At 36.7% G+C, this 18,600-nt stretch overlaps 1 protein-coding gene across 1 annotated transcript in view; it reads right to left on the reverse strand.

The window, feature by feature from the left end:
* Nucleotides 1-18,600, reverse strand: part of cubn (cubilin (intrinsic factor-cobalamin receptor)) — a 128,812-nt gene that overhangs the window by 64,774 nt on the left and 45,438 nt on the right. Inside the window, exons 28-32 of the mRNA XM_088643354.1 lie at nucleotides 17,848-18,007; nucleotides 9,400-9,581; nucleotides 4,599-4,773; nucleotides 4,045-4,226; nucleotides 66-222 (exon numbers count right to left, since the gene is read on the reverse strand). Coding sequence (XP_088499480.1) covers nucleotides 66-222; nucleotides 4,045-4,226; nucleotides 4,599-4,773; nucleotides 9,400-9,581; nucleotides 17,848-18,007 — 856 coding nt within the window. The remainder of the gene's footprint in view (nucleotides 1-65; nucleotides 223-4,044; nucleotides 4,227-4,598; nucleotides 4,774-9,399; nucleotides 9,582-17,847; nucleotides 18,008-18,600) is intronic.

The following is an 18,600-nucleotide window of genomic DNA, read 5'->3' on the forward strand; positions in this document are numbered from 1 at the left end:
AATAACAATAACAATAACAATAACAATAACAATAATAATAATAATAATAATAATAATAATAATACTTTCAGAAAACTGGGCCCTGAAGCCTCTGTGGTTGTAGCTGCTGTCTGAACGGAAGCGCAGAAAGATGGTGTTCTGTGTAGAGGTCAAAGGGGAGGGTCTCTGCTGACCACACAGATGCCCAAGTATTGGTGCTGATGCACTAGGGCCATCATAGATCTAGAAAAAAAAGGAAAACACATATTAGGACTTTAAACATTTTGACAACATCATTCCCACAACCATTTTGACATTTTTCTAGGACATCATGTGTGTTTAAATTTATTCTGATGGTCACAAACACTGGTAGTAGCAAGCTGGTAACAAGGCTATGAAATCATCAAATAAAAAACTGGGACAATGTGCAAGTTAATTCTTTCTTAGTTCTTCATTTCTTAACTATGGATGCTTATTAGCACCATGGAGAAAAAAAGTATTGCATTTATACGAGATAGGATAGCGTTTTAATTAGAAAATGATTGTGTTTAAACAAGTACATTACTGCAATTGAACACAATAGTTAATTTGAGAACACTGCTGCAGACTATATTAATATTGTAAGCCAACAGTAGGTATATAGTAAGCTTCAAAGGAACAAGTAATAGGTTTATTTCATGCTGAAAAAAAGAAGAAAGAAAACACAACGTTTTGGCTGTGGAGCCTTATTCAGGTGTGTCACGGCCGAAACGATGTGTTTTCTTTCTTCTTTTTTTTCAGCATGTAATAAACCTATTACTTGTTCCTTTGCAGCCTACACATGCTGATGCAGCTACCCACCTGAACTATATAGTAAGCTTGACTATCAAGTCACCATAAATCTATTCAGCTCAATGTTTAAAGAGTAGGCAAAAACCTATGTACAGTACATGTTTCTGTAGTTCCACATCAAGAAAAAGATACTTTTGGAAAGCACAGAAACGGTGACAATGACACACATTTAACCTAGGAATGCTCACTGACATTGTGATGTACTTCATGTTTACAAAAGACAGTACATGTGCTCCTTTATTACTTTTACTTATTATTATTTATTTTCCCAAAAAGGAGTGTAATGATATTAGTCTGTTGTTAAATTCAATGCTTCTTTGCATAGGACAATATTATTACATATATACTGTAGTATAATGCAATATATTAAAATAGTAAGCAACGCTGTTCACAAATTAACTATTGCATTTAAAAACAATAATTTCCTCATATAAATGCAATAATTTTTTTGTTTAACAATAATTTTCTTGTTTAAATGCAAAATACTGTCTCGTATAAACACAGTAATTTTTTCATTTAAACACAATCTTTTTTTGCTCTGTGGTGTTAATAAGCTTCTGTAATTCAAATCAGAAAACTTGGCAAAATCCTAAAGCAATTCACCTGAGAATCAACAAAGATGAGAGTAGCAGAGGTCACACACCACCAGTGTTAAATCATTAGTATTAAGCGATGGGGTGATTTTAGTATGGTAGTGATGAATGTACTGGTATAATTCAGGTAATATAGTGCATTTAGTCTGAAGCTTTTTTCATTATTTTTCTGTGTTGGTACATGAGAGATTAAGTAAGCTTATATATAGTTTACCCTAGAAATATTTCCTTAGTTTGGATGCTGAACAAATGATATATTCCCTTAATTTCACTCCTTCATTCCTTGTTACAGTGGGAACTGTATTGCTATAGAAATGGTGCAATGTAGAAATGTTATGTATATAGAAAAGTCAGCTCATAAATTAGTCAGTGCATAAATTATACAATCATTAAAGCCATTAGGGTTGACCATATGTTTGTCTTTCAAAACTCTAGTATGGTGTGGTCTGGGAGCTGCCCTTTCACAGTCAGAAATGCAATGAACGACATTCCTGGCTGAGTCACAAAAACAAGAGGAAAAGTGGAAGTTCTCAAACAAAAAAAAAAAATGACATGAAAGCAGAAAACAACTGGCTTGTAGCTCAAGAATTTAACAAGCAAATAAAAAAAATCTTAAATGAATCATAAATAGTCTGTATACAATGTGTTGATTGTTTCATGTTTTCCAATGCAAACAAAGTATACAGTGCCTTTCAAAAGTATTCAGATCCTTCCTATGGTGTCACAACATGTGAAGTTACAAAATTATGCATACACACTTTTTAAAATATAATACTTCATTTAAAACCTGAATGATCAAACTGAAGGCTTTCAAGGGTAAGAAACACTACAGTAATTATCAACAAAATCTAAAGAGAAAAAATGAAATGCTGACTGCATAAATATTCAGTCCCATTAACTCAATATTTGGTGGAAGCACTTTCAGTAGTACTTATGCAGCAACAAGACTTTCTGAATAAATCTTCAACTTATCAACTTAGCACACTGGCTTGGTAATTTATGCCTATTCTTCTTGACAGATTTGCTCTTATGTTGCATGGGGATAGAGGATTTCGGATTTTTCCACAGGTTCTCAATAGGATTCAATTCAGCACTTTGGGCCATTTCAGGACATTCACTTTCTCATTCTTAAGCCTGTCCTTTTGCTTTGGGTCATTGTTCAGCAGAAAGGTGAATTTGCACCCCACTTTTACATTTTGGAACTGGGATATTTGGTGTATTACAGTAGGTCTGCATTAGACATAAGGCTTGTCATTTAAGCCAAAATGTTCCAATTTGGTCTCATTTGGACACAACATCACCACATTTTTGTAGGTTCACTTGAGTGGCTGCTTGAAAACTCCACAGGGGTTTGTATTTTACAATACACGATGATTGTCTAGATTTTGTTCATAGGGATATTCAGAGACTGTTTTATTTTTTGTATCCTTCTCCACATCTGTGCCTTCCAATTAATGTATTCCTAACTTTCTTTGAAAGCTCCTTGTCTTCACAGATGAGTGTATGTTTGACTATCTGACCTAGGAACCTCACAGAGAGTTTTTATTCATAAGAATAACTAGTATTGCACACATACAGGGGCCACTCAACTAGTTATGTGGATCATTAATGTACAGTACTTTATGCATCTAAATTAATCTACAGCAAAGGGTCTGAATACTTATGCCATCTATTCATGTTTTATTTCATTTTAATGTTCTGTATTCTTTTCTTTGATTCTTGCTTTGAATGTGTATTGACATTTGTGCATATAACAAATATTCATTTCTACTTCATTGATACCCAAGGTGACATGACTGCAAGCATTACAGCAACAAAATGTGAAAACTGTTCAAGGGTCTGGATACTTTCACAAGGCAGTGTACATTGAACCCCTTGTGTTGTGAAGCTGTTTAACTGTTTCTGTTGAAAGGCATATACAGCATTTATTAATAAGATGTCAAGTTTCACTCTGCAGGCCTCTCTGCTTTGGAGCTGTACAAAGATATGCACTGACCACACCCATGTGGCCACATCTCTGACTCATAGTACAGGATGCCTGGTCACTGCATAGCCAGACCCAGCCCTATTGCATTGCTCAACGTGCAGGTCCTACTGTCTGACATGCTGCGTATTTGGCTTACACTTTATTTCAGAATCCTTTTTCTCTTCTCTGAAAAAATAACTTGCAACTGTGTATTACTAGAAAAACAGATTAAAACATAATTTAATTCCGAAATGTTTTAACAAACTGTTATTGTAGTATCTGAATACAATAAAGTCGGTGCTGATAGAGCATTAGTAATGCATTACTGTAGAATCACATGCCATTTTTGCTTCTTTATCATGATTATATCTTGCTACTTTGTTCTGCTGAAGTTTTCAACGGATTGTGTCATGCTTCTCCAAATCTTTCTATGCTTTGCTATCCTTTTACTTTTAATTCATAAAACCTTACTACATTTGAGTGTGATTTACTGTGTATATCACAATAGGATCTTAGACAATGATTGAATAATCTTTTAAATAATAAATTCAATTCATAATAATTAATGTGTAAAAGATGTTATCATCACATCTTTCTAAATGGGGTTTTGCTAATTGTAAGTATTCACAATGAAAATGGGAACTGGCAGAAAAGCTGGTGCAGCACTATACTTACAGCTATATAGTCATATGCACAAGTTCCATGTTGCTCAATATCAAGGTCAGTGAAGTTTAGGATGATTCGATGATGTCGATCCACACTGATCACCCAGGAGCAGTCTACGTTGTCAGGGTAATTATTGGGGTATCTGGGAGAATGAATCTCACCAGTGGGTGCTGTAAATAAACCTCCGCATCCTGATGAAAAACAAGTAGAATCATACTTGGCACTTATCATAAATCTCAAGCTGAATTATTTTATAAAGCAACACTAGATCTGGAAAATTGGCATCCTTCCAGTGAGAGAGGAGAATGAACCAAACTGACTGGGAGACTTATTGGCTTAAAAAAGCAGAATTGTCACCTTGTGCTGATCAGGTCTTCTGGTCATTAGTACAAAATAGGGCATAAACCTGTCTTAGGTCTTTGTTTATTACATAAAGGTTACAGCAGTTAAATAGCAATGGAATTCAAAGCTAAGGAGCAAAATGTTGGAAAACCAATCATTCTGTCAGTTGATCAGTCAGTTAGTTTGCAGTGGTCCTGACCTCGTTTCTTATTCCTACTCACCTCCCTGAACTTCCTGCCAGCTTGCATTGAACCCCTTGCCACTGACGTACAAGTCAGATTTAAAGAGGATAGTGACAAAGTTCCCAGTGGTGGAGACATGTAGAGGCTGACCCGGAGGGCGTGTGGTACATAGCCGGGCCAGTCTGGGGGACAACAGGTCAGGACCTCCGTACACCTTCACATAGGGACAAAGCATTACAACATTCAATATTTCTCCACATTTACAAACAGTCAAAACATTTTGCCTCTACACACCTTCTATCCAAAGAATAAGCCAGTACTTGAGCCTACAGGCTCATTAAGACAGAGCTTATCACAATTTCTGAAGCAATCCCCTGGATGGAACAGTGAATGTGAAATAAGTAACACAGAGACAACATAATGCATAACATCAGCTCCATGCACCTTCAGATGGAGTGTAAGAGTAAATTATTTTGCATTTTTTTCCCTCTATTTTGGAATAGGCTGCTGTCATCCTCCATGTTTTGTAGCAGGCAGACAAAGTTTAAAAAAATGTCTGTGTATCTAATTAACGGCTAAACAAAGATGTGTTTTGTAAAATGTCTCTGTGTCTGATAAATACTCATCCAAAAGTTTATCACAATTTTAGCAGACTATTCTAGTATTGGTTTCTGAAAAGATTCCTGCCTGGTGAATAAGAGGAAATGGTGGCTTACTTGTATCACGGTGTCAGCCTGAAAATAACTGTTCTCCATTGAAAATGTATTGAAGACATTTAGGAGGATGTTGTCTCATAAGATTAATGACAGATGAATGTGTCCTAGGTTAGCTGTACAAATTGAAAGACTACAGTACGTCTGTTCTTTAAAAAAATCAATAAACTAAATGTTCAAATTCAAAAAAGCAAAATCATCACATTTAAAAAGTACTAAAATAATCAAAGGTTTCTCAGAAAAAAAAACAACACTAGCAGTGAATTTGATTTCACGAGGCCATGATAATATAATATATTTGTTTTAAATATTAACATATCAGAGACAGGTTTAAAAATATTATTGGTCAGACAATTATTTCTTAAATTACTTTTAGTGAGACAACATCTTCTTCTTACGAGTTGTAACATAGCGTTCATGGACATGGATAATTTGTCAAGCTGCCTCTACACATTTGTTTATTCTGGGATCATAGATATTAGAAACTTTAACTTCCAAATTAGTAACTTTGCCTCAGAACCTTAGATCTCTGTCACATATTCCTAAAAAGTTCCAGGAAAATTCAGTGAGATTTTCAGTTAACAGTGAGAAAGAAGAGGGACTTTACTTTTCTAACAGAACCAGAAATCATTTTCAAAGGAAACAGTTAGAGGTTAACACAAATCTCTGTTTTATAATCATAGAGGAAAATATAGACACCATCTGAAACTGGAGAGCTGACATATGTTCCCCATTTCTGAAGATGAATTGAATGAAAAGCTCTGTTTATAGCATGATGTATAATAGCTTAGTCTGAAAAACACAGCCTTCTGCTTGTGTGTGTAACAGACCCAGTACAGTTTCCATGGCAAAAGCGACAATAATGAAGCTTTCTGGCACACAGTGAAGAAACTAATGATTAACACATGATTGCAGATGTGAATCTAGTGGAAAGAATGGGTGTGGTACAATGAGTTTTTTTTTAATACCACTGCAAAACTGCATTTAGAAAAAAGGCAATGAGTTTTTTACATTCATTTCCAAACATAAATGGGTTATATAATGAACTGGTCTCTTCCTCTTGGTATACCATCCACAAAGCGAGCTTTTTAATCTTTGTTTTTCAGAACTCTTCTGCTCAGTTGGTTCTATTGATTTTTACAGTGGAAGTCAGCATTCCAAAGCTGTGAGCAACAAAATTCCAGTTCAGCAGTGGCCACTGATCACTATGCACAGTCAATATGGGGAAGCTTTAATATAGTTGGTAGCCAAACTCCAACAGACACTGATTCTACTCAGTATCTTTTATTAATATCTTCATTTGACCTCAACACCCAAGGAAAATGAAGCATGGTACATAAATATTAATGTTTCTTTGAAACACTTTCAACAAAAGATTTTATATAAGATTATTTTAGTTTCATTATTATTTTCAGCTGTGTAGGTCTTTTGGAAGACAAAATAGTCTTTAAATCACATCAACATTTCGAACTGTTACCAGGCACATTTACCTGCTTATTTGTTATTTTATTTTATAATGTAATAATGTGTGTTGAATATTAGAGGGGGAATAATGATTGAAATACAGTATAATGGGAATTTCATGGTTACTCAAGCATTCTGTTTCTGAGATAAGCACCCCACACACATCTGATACATTTGGGGTCTTGGACCTATCCACTGCATGGCATAGGTTATGGGATCAGTATCTATTATTATTATTATTATTAATGTGAACTAGAATGATTAGATCAATGTGATATATTATGTAATTTCAACTAAAAACCCTTCTGATATGCACAAGGAAAGGTACAAACAAATATGTGGACTGAGGTGCAGAAAGGACTTGAGTAACAAGGACTGGTGAAGGGGTATGTTACTTAAACCATGCATCATTGAGCAGGCAATGACAAAAGATTATTTTTCTGGAAACAGCTGCATCCGCAGATATTTAGAGATTAAACAAAGTTATGTTGTAAACGTACAACTTCTCCAGCTGAAAAGTTGCTTAATCATCTTCTGCCTGCATTGCAATACCATGCAAACAATCGGCAACCAAATTAAATAACAAGTAAGGATTAAATAAGTAAAACAGAAAGCACAGGACATATTAGAACATCTCACGGTGAAAACAAATGTTTTGTACTTGAAATAACACAGATTACATAAGGAGTTTGTGGTTTATTCCTGAGTCACTTTAGACACAGATGGTAGATACAGATACAAGGACTTGAGCCCTTGTTATTGCTATCAACAGGGGTTATCACACAGGAGAGTACGAGAAGATCACATTCACAGGGCTCAGCCTAAGAGTTCCTTTTCATTAGAATCCCCAGCTATCACTGATAGTACAGTAATGATGCCTCTGTGGCACTTGAACACTGATTACTTCTAATTAATGTTTTTCAGGTCCCAGGGCTGGGTTGGTGGTACCTGTTTAAGGCAACCAAACTCTGAATATTATCTGCAGACACAGATACCACATCCCTTCTTGATGTTCTCTAATATTTCAGTACAGTGATTATAAGTGATTGGATTTTTTTTCCCTTAATAATAAAAACTTTAATTTAAAAACTGCATTTTGTGTTTACTTGTGTTATCTTTGTCTAATATTTCAATTTGTTTGATGATCTGAAACATTTCAGTGTGACAAACATGCAAAAAAATAAGAAATCAGGAAGGGGGCAAACACTTTTTCACACCACTGTACATCGCCAAAGAATTACCTTTAGCTGCATAAGTTCTCCACTAATAAGAAAGATCTTGAGTGAGGTTGGATTTTTGTCCTCCAGTTTCTTCTGCATAAGATCTCAATATTATGATATTTAATTTATTCTCTCTCTTAAACTACTAGACACAGTATCTCTCCATTAAATATGCACAGCATACTGTACATGCACTCACCAGCCAACAATTAGAAATCCAAAATCAAATTAAAGCTACAATTGCAGGGTTGGATGAACTAGTTAAAAGATGGATAGAATGGGTTGCAGGGAAGCTGGAGCCACAGCCTATCCCGGCAATCATTGTGCACAAGGCACAATACACCCTGGATGAGACACCAGTGTATCGCAGAACAGACACAGACACAGACACGCACATACTCACAATAGGACCAATTTTCCCAAAAGCAAATTTAACCTACCAGTATTTGGATTGTGACAGGAAACACACATGCACACAAGAAGAACATACAGTACAAACTCCACACATATACTGTAGCGCCCCAGATGCAGAATAGTACCCAGGACCCCGCCCCTATTGTATAGCGTTATTCGCAAATCTCAATCTGATTGTACAAGACTGGGATGGGACCAGGATAAACATTGAGCAGATTTTACATTCCATTCAAGCTGAACTTGTTGTGACCAGATCTCCAACACAATATTTCTAAGTGGGGGAGTTTAGAACATTCTAACCAGTAAGGCAATACAGTATATAAATACCAGTTTTGTCTTAATTCTGAGTCAGCTTCATAGCAGGCGTTTTCTCACTACATTTTATAAGTTGCAAAATAAACAGCATTTCCTGTACTTTGTATTGGACAAGCAAGATAAAACAGCACACCAGATTTTAAAAACCAAAAGGGCAGAAAGGGGATGTGGATGGTGGTATTATTAACCGTTCCAGTCCCGGCTTCCTGCCATTGTGTTCTGTTCTAAAACACTGGCAAGAACAGAGGAAGTGTTTGTGCCTCTGCACTGTACCACATTCATCTGCACGAATCATGTTTCCTTGAACCAGAAACCAAGGTACTGACTAAAATAATACAAAAACAACCAAGGCAAAGTGAACTAATAGCAAAGCATACTAAAACAGAGATGTGGCAACAGGTGAAAAGAACAATATTAAAGAATGCATTATGTTGAATTTTTGTACATTTCTCCTTGAAAGTATGAAGAATACGAAAAGCCATCCCACTGACAACTGAAAATGCTTTATCAAAATATTAAGTGTTGTCCTTTCTAGTTATAGAAAAAGAATAAAAAGGAATTTTGATTTCATAATAATAGCCTAGAATCGTGAACAGAAGGACATTTTGAATTAAATTACATAGATGTGATTATTATAAAAGTAGGCAATGTGGGATCATTTAAACTTTTTTGAATATATTTATTAAAAAATATAAATAAGTACAAGAGTTGTACCTCAAGTAAATCGTAGTTACAGTCAGCATGGAACTCGATGTCAAACTCATAGATGGTGATTTGGATGCTGCTTCCAGGGGCTGTTTCAATGTGCCAGATACACTCACGATTGTCAGGGTACCTGTTGGGGTAACCAGGGCTATTGAAGAAGCCTTGAGGGCCAAAGAGGTCTCCCCCACATCCTGCACAGAGAGAAGAGAAGATATCTGAGCATTTTACACTAGAAAATTAGGTTTTACATTTAACAGCAGACAATGAAACAAGTCTTGTAACTGCATCTTTTTTTGAAGAGGTACAAATAAAAAGCTTCAAGAACAACCTCATTATAAGAAGCCACATAGTAAAAAGTGAAAAGATAAATTGTTTTGTTTGTATTTGGCTTCTGGGAGATTGCCCATGTATTCCTGGTCCTAAATGGGGCTCACTGGAGAAGACCCAGAGGCTGGGGAGAAGAAAGGTTCTGACTCAGGAAGCTTTGGGCGAAGACAATCTCCCTGCAGCAGTGCTTTCCTGAAGAGATAACTGCAAATACATGGGAACAGAAATGTTGATTCCTCTTCTGTTGTAAAAAGACCAAGAATGAGAATCAACCTATTAGCCAATGAGCTAATTCTAGAACGCCCCTGACTCCCCAGTCAGTTAAACTTTTAGTTAAAGACAATAATTCAGCTGCATTGACAAAGCTAAAAACACACTACTGTCAGAGGATAGCTGCAAAGCTAAGACTTTATGCACTGTGTCACTAATGCATTTGTAGAAATAACCACCTTTTGCTGTTTTACCTCAAAAAAGACACCTGATAAATGATACATTTCCCCATGATTAAACACAATGCATCACAGGATCTCACATCCTCTGTGGCTGATTGCTGTGCTAATAGTCTCACTTCCCCCTTCCTGAATTCCTTGCATAATATTTAATAACTGTCAATGATTCAAAATCTGCTTAAGAGGGGAGCATAACTAGATTTATGCAAGTGAGAGGACCATACAGCAATCTACCAAAAATGTTATTATAATAAAAGCATCACAAATCAGGAAAGACATGCAAAACTTTCTCATAGTGGTTTTGTCGGGTATTTAGATTTTTATTTAAATTATTTGATTTCCTTTATTAATAAATAATGTCAGGTAATGATAATGTATTTTATTATTTTAATTATAGCTGTTTAAATGCAAGGTTATAAAACCCTGAATGTAATCAGCCTAGTTGTTACAATAAGATAGTTTACATACTACATTGTGGGTGGAACAGGCCTTCAGTCAGTGTGCCTTTAAGAAACCAGCTGTGGCGACGTGGTGCTTTAATGAACTACAGCTGTGGGTGTTGCTACTTAAACGGCCTGTGTGACTCATCTGTAGAGGCTGTGTTTCTCTCTCTCTCTTGCAGACCACAGAGAGAGGGAGAAAAGAATCACATCTCCTTAGTAATACCTGCATTAAAGAATTCTCCCAGCCCTCCTAAAGCGGATTTTTGTTGTGTGCCAGGTTTTTGGTACAAGTGAGCAGCTGTTGTAGTTGGCCCCAATGATACTAAGGTGCAGGGAATCGGACGTGTGTGATTTGTGCTCTCTTCCAGTGGCTAACCAACACAACAGTCACCACCGGGGCTCTAGTCTCTTTTCTATATGACCTTCTTTGTTCATCTAACATAAGTCCCTTCCTTGTTAACATTATATGAGATATAGAAAACACAAGTGGATGCTATTGCTTGGAATGCAATAGATGATAATACTTTCTCTTCCTCTAAAAACTGCACAGCAGGAAATCAATTTTAAACTTGCACAAAGGGGGTACACACCAGACTAGTGGCTCCCAATTAATCCTGTCACAGATACAAATGGGGTGGACCTGGTACATACCTACATATGTTTGGGGAATATGCCCTTAAAGAGCATTTTTGGTTTTGACTCACATATTTTTCGATGACTGGTGTGATCTGACTGTCTGAGCTTGACTCATCCTTCTATGTGACACTTCCCAAGTTACCATCAGTGTTCATCAATATACTCTTTAGTTTGTGGGTCTAACTTTAGCCAAATAAACTACTTTACAAAGCTGAGTGGAAATTGAGATAACAACTCATTGATTTGCATTAATTAGTGCAAATGCAATCAAGTTGCATAAACTTGTATAAACCATTCTTTGTATGGAAAGATACTCTACTAGATTATGTTTGCCAGTACAAAACTGTAACTGTACTGACAGATGATTATTCTCATCTTGTGAGCATATTTAATTTTGCGGGTCTTATTTCTATTCTGCTATTTCTAAAATAATTTACACCAGAGGGTAAAAAGGCTTTGGTGACATTTCATTAATTGTAGAATAGTGTTACCCAGTGTTACTGAATGCTGTCCTTCACACTAGATGGTTAATTCTGAAGCACCTAACATTAAGCCTAGGAAATAGGGCCTGTAGACTAGAAGTAATGTTTTAATTAGACACGTAAAAAGGGCAACAATTTCTGCTACCAGTCCTGTCTCTCAAATAACTCTCCAGCCAAAAAGCTTGCATTGTTATGGCCCTTACCTGCAGTGTATTAATGATTTATAGAAAATGTGATATCCCCAGAGAGGCCTTCACTTAAACAATACAGACTAGAACACAAATTATGTTTAATTATGATGTTCTGCTGACACATCCCAGAATTGTAGGTTTCCAGACAGAGTAACATGAAGGTTTATAAATCCTTCACAACTGTAATTATAGGACTTTGCAAAGGTGACATGGAATATTAATGGGAACTAAATTCTAGATGTCACAAGGAGCCAGCTCTAATGATCACCTGATTGGAGCCATCTGTCACTCTGACAAGTGCTCCTGACCCCCTCATTTACCCCACCTGAAACCCATGAGTGGGTCCCTGGAAGAATGGAGGTGGTGAGCTGGCACTGTGGACTTGCTGGATGCAAAATCTTTGAGTGCCTTCAATAGAAATAGAAGAGTTTGGGGTTTCAGGTGTAGGGAAGAGATGCATGCTAGTACTCACTACATTCTAGCACAGATCTAGTCATGATACTGATAAAAGTAGGAGGATATGAAGTCAAGGCTCTCCTGGACCCCAGCTGTAGTGAGAACCTACACAAATGCCTGTAGGGAGAACAAACACAAGTGCCTTTCCTAAGAGGCATGGGGTTAAGGGAAAATAGGTTCCGATACAATGTTTTCACAGGGGAGGAAGTGGTATCCTCTGCACACAGTGATGCTGACAATTCACAGGAAAATGTATTATAAGAGAATTTGCGTAGTGCCCAATGCAACATGGGAAATAAAAGAAGGGGGCTGATCTCTCAGCTTCAAGGAAGGACAATGATGAGATATCAGTAGTGCCACCTCCTGCTGACAGCTTGGGTAGGGATTCCGATGAAGGCCTTAGAACCTCCTGCAGGGAGTTCTGACCAGGAAGTCAACCAAGAGGAGAACCATCCAAGCCAACATTTTGAGCCTGTAGTAAACTTTGCTTTGGAACTGTCCAGAGACGAGGGCTATTATATATATTTCATATCACATGAGGGCTAATATATATATAGTTCAGGTGGGTAGCTGCGTCAGCATGCGTAGGCTGCAAAGGAACAAGTAATAGGTTTATTCCATGCTGAAAAAAAGAAGAAAGAGAACACAACGTTTCGGCCGTGGAGCCTTCTTCAGGTGTCATAGCATATATATATGCTATGTAGATTACCGATAAAACCCTGGGGTGCCAAGCAGTATCCTGTTTCAGTTATGGAATTATCTACTTTACAGAGTGGATTATCGTACCAGTGACTTCCAAATTATAGACCAGTATTTATATCCTAGGTGTTGCCAACGGTTACTGTTGCTCATAAATAGCAGGATTTACTAATGGAAAGCAGAGAGAATAATCAAACTCCCCACAAGTCTGAGGTACAGCATGACCTGGACCTAAGGACACGAGTGAACACAATCTTACGATTATCACAGTATCATCTTCTTAGGGCACAGGCACGACAGGTACACTTGTACAATAAAGAAACCCAGCTCTCATCATTTATAGAGATGTTTTTTCTGAACAACCAGGATAGATATATTTAATTAGTCACCATAGACAGCTTCCGACATTTGCATGCAGGTCAAGTACTGTATGATAAGCAACAGATACCACAAAAAGAGATTGAAAAAATGTGTAAATGAGTTGGAAGCAAATGAAGACTCAAATTTGCAATGGTATAGCCCACTAATTGCTTTACAGAAAGCGGATAGATTGATTAGGCCCTTCATTGATTTTAAGAAACTTAATTGCAGTATCTAAATTTGATATCAACCACACGCCTTGGGTTGACAAAACTGTGTGTTTTTTTCTCTTGCCTATCACAATGGGCACTAAGAATTCCATCATTTCTACTGGGTAGCCAACAGAGTTAAGAGTTTAAGAGTTAAATAACATTACATTAGAATTGCTAACTGTATATAGGCGTTTATCAGTTTAATTAAAATAGTTTGTATCAAAATAATTTTTTGACCAAGCCCTTTTCATCCTGAGACTTTAAGATACTCAAGCCAAACTGGTAGTTTCCAAGAGATAGTGTCTGTCTGCATTCAATGCTGATTGTGATTATGAGGAACAGGTTAAGGTTAATTCCATGCTGAAATTAAAGAAAAGAGAAGCAGCATATTGGCTATGGAGTGGGTACTTTACCTCTTTCCTTCATACCTGAAGAAGGCTCCATTTTTCAGCATTGAATTAACCTGTTCCTTTGCAGGCAACACATGCTGACACAGATTCCAACTAGAATCTGAATGTGATAATATTCTAAGACTGGTGTAAAACAGTAAGACTGTCAAAGCAGAGCACTGGAGTTGCCGGAGACAGCAGTAAGACTGTCGGAGAGTCCCAGGTCACCAGTGGCAATAGCAAGACTCAGAAAAGAAAATAAGGAAGGTTAGGAAAAGCTTTACTTTCTCCCAGTAGAGAGGCCCTTTTACTTTCAAAAGTATTTGCCTGAAGCAAAATAAGTCTATATTCATATATTCATTAAGTGGAAACAGATGAAGCATATAATAATTCGATGACTCAGAAATATGAATGACCTATTGAAAATTTATCATAAAACAAGCTGCTTATTATTGCCCATGTGCACTGTGATACTACCAGCATGACTAGATATAGTCTTATCTTTGCCCCAGGCATTTCCAGGTCTTTTCCTATTCTTTTTTACTTTCACTGCCTCACCAGGCAGGAAAAAAGGAGCATAATATGGATAAAGAGAAATTTCTGCTTTTTTAAACGTCACTCCTCAGTATTATGGCTTTGCAAAATCAGTATGAGCATCAGTATTTCTAGGATCGTAAATCTGCAAAATTGGAATCAATATCTGACAAGTCTAAAACTACAGTACTTCTCAGTAGTAGCAGACCCCAGACATAGTACAGGGCATCATCTTCCAGTCTCCAGGGAGACCATGTGGAAAAACATAATTACCAGACAGTACTGCACTACTTGTCATAATTGCTTATTCCTGTCAAAAACGTAAGTAAAAAATACACACCCATTCTGCTGAAGCCCAGTCAAGCTGCAAAAAAAATCTAATTTGGCCTGTAGACCACAGAAAAAACTCTCTTGCCTAAAAAATTGTTTAAACTTTGTCTTTGCACTCACACTATACTCTTTAAAATCAAATGAAAGCTTCTATGTGTTTTTTTTTTGCTTTACAGAAACTGGACCTTTACTACTGTATTATCATTTACAATACTAGCTGGGAAATGGCACAGAACCTTAGATGTAATGTTGTTCCGTTACATTGAGTGAAAACCCTTATATATTTTACCAAAACTACCTGTACTCCAAATGACTTTCTCATATAGAATTAAGACTATTCATCAATGAGCTCTGTTAAAAATGTGGCTGGCAGGCCTGCAGAACAAGGCTTTTGTGGACTCTTTCTCCTGCAACCCAGATCTCAGCTGAAACTCCTTAACTCCCAATGTTCTCCTGACAGTGAAGTTGTAAGGTGTGCACCAATTCTTAGAACAGTGCTTGAGACTTGAGATATAGGCCGAAACAAAAACAGAGCAAGCCTAGCACTAAAATGCACGAGCTGGAGCACAGGATTCTCATCCAATTATTAAAAATAGCCCAAGCCCTACCCAGAAATCATGGATCACACCAGAGGGAAATGACTCACAGACTGCCTCCCTTTGCTCAATACTTTAAAGAAAATGAATGCCAGACCCTTAATGACAGGTGTATCTTGTCTTCCTCTCTTTGTTTCTCAATGTTTTATATATCATTTTATGTATTTTTACATGTACATGAAACTGCATTTAAATTAAAATTAAAATTTCTTTAAAAAACAGTGGAAATACTGTATCAAACGAGCTGCTCAGCCAAGTTGTTGAAGCCAACACCCTGGTTTCTTTTACAAAATAGCTGGAATAGACCCCGGATAAGTTCAAAAATAAATATCAAAGAGGCTAGATAGGCAGAATGGCCTCCCCTCATTTGTAACCTTTCTTATGTTCTTATATATTTCTCCCATTAACATGTTTAAATTACAGTTAAATACATTTCTCAGAAATCAATTTTATTTCACAAAAATACAAAGAAAAGGAAGACGTTTGTTAAGATGTTGCTGAATATGGAGTTTATTACCTAGATAAGATTCACCTGCCTGCACTTTTATAAGTTCTGATACTGTTCATTTCCCATCAATAAGATTTCAATTCACAACTGTCTGCAGCAATCCACGCAATATCGCAATATGAAATATCTAGTTACATTTTCACCTGATGTTCTTTTGGTTTGGATTTTAATTAAAAATTTCACCAGGACAAGGTGCTAAATAGTTGCTAAAGAGAGACAAGTAATCATGGCTAACATGAAGTTATATAACAGTTGAATATTGGGTTTCCAGTCCAAATACCTAAACTGGAGACTTGGAGTTTCCACAGAACCCACCACTGATATGTTTTATATTTCTTTTTCCATATCTCTTTGCTGGAAAACATGAGTAACTTTCAGAAAAATATTAAATGGTCCTTTCCTCTACATTATGACTGTGACAAATCCCTTATTCCTCCTAAAAATCTACAAATGCCCCTGTCCCGAGACCCGTTGCTAGGAAACTGAATAACAAACAAAAAAGTTGCAAAAATAAAGAAGTTACTGACCTTCTGCTTCTTTGGCTCAAATGTTAGTAATTAAGGAACCATATGGCAAGGGGGGACTCACATTTAGTTATTTTCTATTGGTTGCTGTACAAATGTGGGTTATAAAACTTGCATGTCAGGGTTTTGAATTGGAACTAATGGGAAGCTGACACAGAACCTCCATTTTTTTATACTAGACCATATCCACTTTCAACTTGGTTTGTTTTAGTTAACCCTTGATCCTCAAAGCTCTCCAAAAGTTCAAGGATATCCTTCACCAGAATGATAATTGCATTGATTATGCAGTGTAATGTGAGAGATGTGTGACTAAAAGGTAGCTATGATCTTGTCATACTACAAACAGCAAAAACTCTGGACACTGCAGAGACAAGAGATAAGTAGAGTTGATTCAGCTGTGGGCTTTAGTAACAAAATATTATACCTATTCCTATTTGATGTAGCATGTCCTTTTTTAAAGAAACCTTTAGATAAAGTATCAGTGATCAACTAGCTAGTTTTGCCACTTCATTTTGTGACTTTAAGTTTTCTTTCAACATAAATAATTTTAAATCCAAATTATGACATCAGGCTTCAAATAAAAGTAACATCAGTCTAATGTCAGACTTTTCTACTTGGGGACCAGTCTTTCCCACGTCCTATCCTAAGTAGTACAGCAAACTCCACAAAACTTCACCTTAACCTTTTGAGTTTGACTGGGAAAAGTTACATAGATTAAATAATTTCATTACAACATTCTGTACATTCCGGAATGAAAGTTTCAAAAAGAAAAGACTTAGATTGAAAACAAAAATCCTATAATCCTGTCATTTTAAAAATCTTGTAGCCTTTGTTTGTTTCCAGGAAAGAATGGAAGAATGAATGTACAGGAAGCAGCTAATAAATACCAGGAGAAAAAGAGAAAAATTCACACTGCCTTCTCCCTCTTGGGGCCTCTGAGTCAGAGGGCAGCTGCCAAAAAGAAGCAATCTAGACTCAACAGAGTGTGTGAAGTTATTGCAGAGGGAGGGCTTTTATGCAATCCATCATACTGAGTACTGAAAGAGCTGCCACGCCCGAACAAGGAGCTAATGTGTTCCGACATCTCTAGTTGCAAAGGATTCTTTTTTTTCCTTATTCCTTTCTTTTTTAATTCTTACAATTATAAACAAAAATAAAACCATCGTGCATTCAAAAATCTCTTTGCTGTTAAATGCAAAGTAAAAAAGCAAGAATTCAGTGAAGCAACAGCTTTTTGCTTCCTTTAAAGCCCTGTTTGTGAAGCTGGACTCGGTTTTGAGCAATGGCTTAGCAGTGATCCCATAGCTGGAATCCATGTTACCGTTTTGGTACCACAGCATCTGGAAGCCATTGTGTGCCACCCAGGAATCCGATCGGAAGACCACATGCAAGCTGGGTCCTGATGTGGTGTTGGCTGGAGGTGGTGTGTTACCGCAGAAAGTGCCAATGAGAGGGTACTGATCATTTGGCCCATCATAGAGCTGGAATGACATAGATTTCATAGTAAGTGAGACACGAATGAAACTTAATAAATACACAGCACACAATATATGCAATCACATAATTCTAAAACACAAAAAGTAAAGCAAAAAGAGTAGAAAACATTATCAAAATTATTTAAACTTAAGAATGAAGACAAATATTTTAGTTTGATACTGTACATGGATAACATTAAAATATGAAAAGAATGCCAAGAGAGTATATGACTTAAACACCTTGAATTGTTTGTCTGAAATAAAAAGAAATACATGATACACAATAGAAATGTTCTTCCTTCATCTTCCATACCAATGAAGCTAAAGTATGTTCAATGTGCCACACATCTGAATACAAAGTGTAAAATGTGACAAGAGGACACAAAGGGAAATGCAGAACTAACAGAATGAACTGTAGAGATGTTTTTGGCAACAACACCCTGTGTAACTGAGAGAAAGAGACATCACGGAGGGTGAACTGCATCTAGCTCACAGTCAGCTTTCACTGGACTGCCCCATTCAATGAAAACAATGCACTGCAACGTAACCCTTACCACCCTGAAACCTACAAAAATGTTTGTCTAAAATTTCCCATGTCC

The sequence above is a fragment of the Lepisosteus platostomus genome, chromosome 8 (genome assembly GCF_059453375.1).
Source record: "Lepisosteus platostomus isolate fLepPlt1 chromosome 8, fLepPlt1.hap1, whole genome shotgun sequence".
Taxonomy (NCBI): Eukaryota; Metazoa; Chordata; class Actinopteri; order Semionotiformes; family Lepisosteidae; genus Lepisosteus; species Lepisosteus platostomus.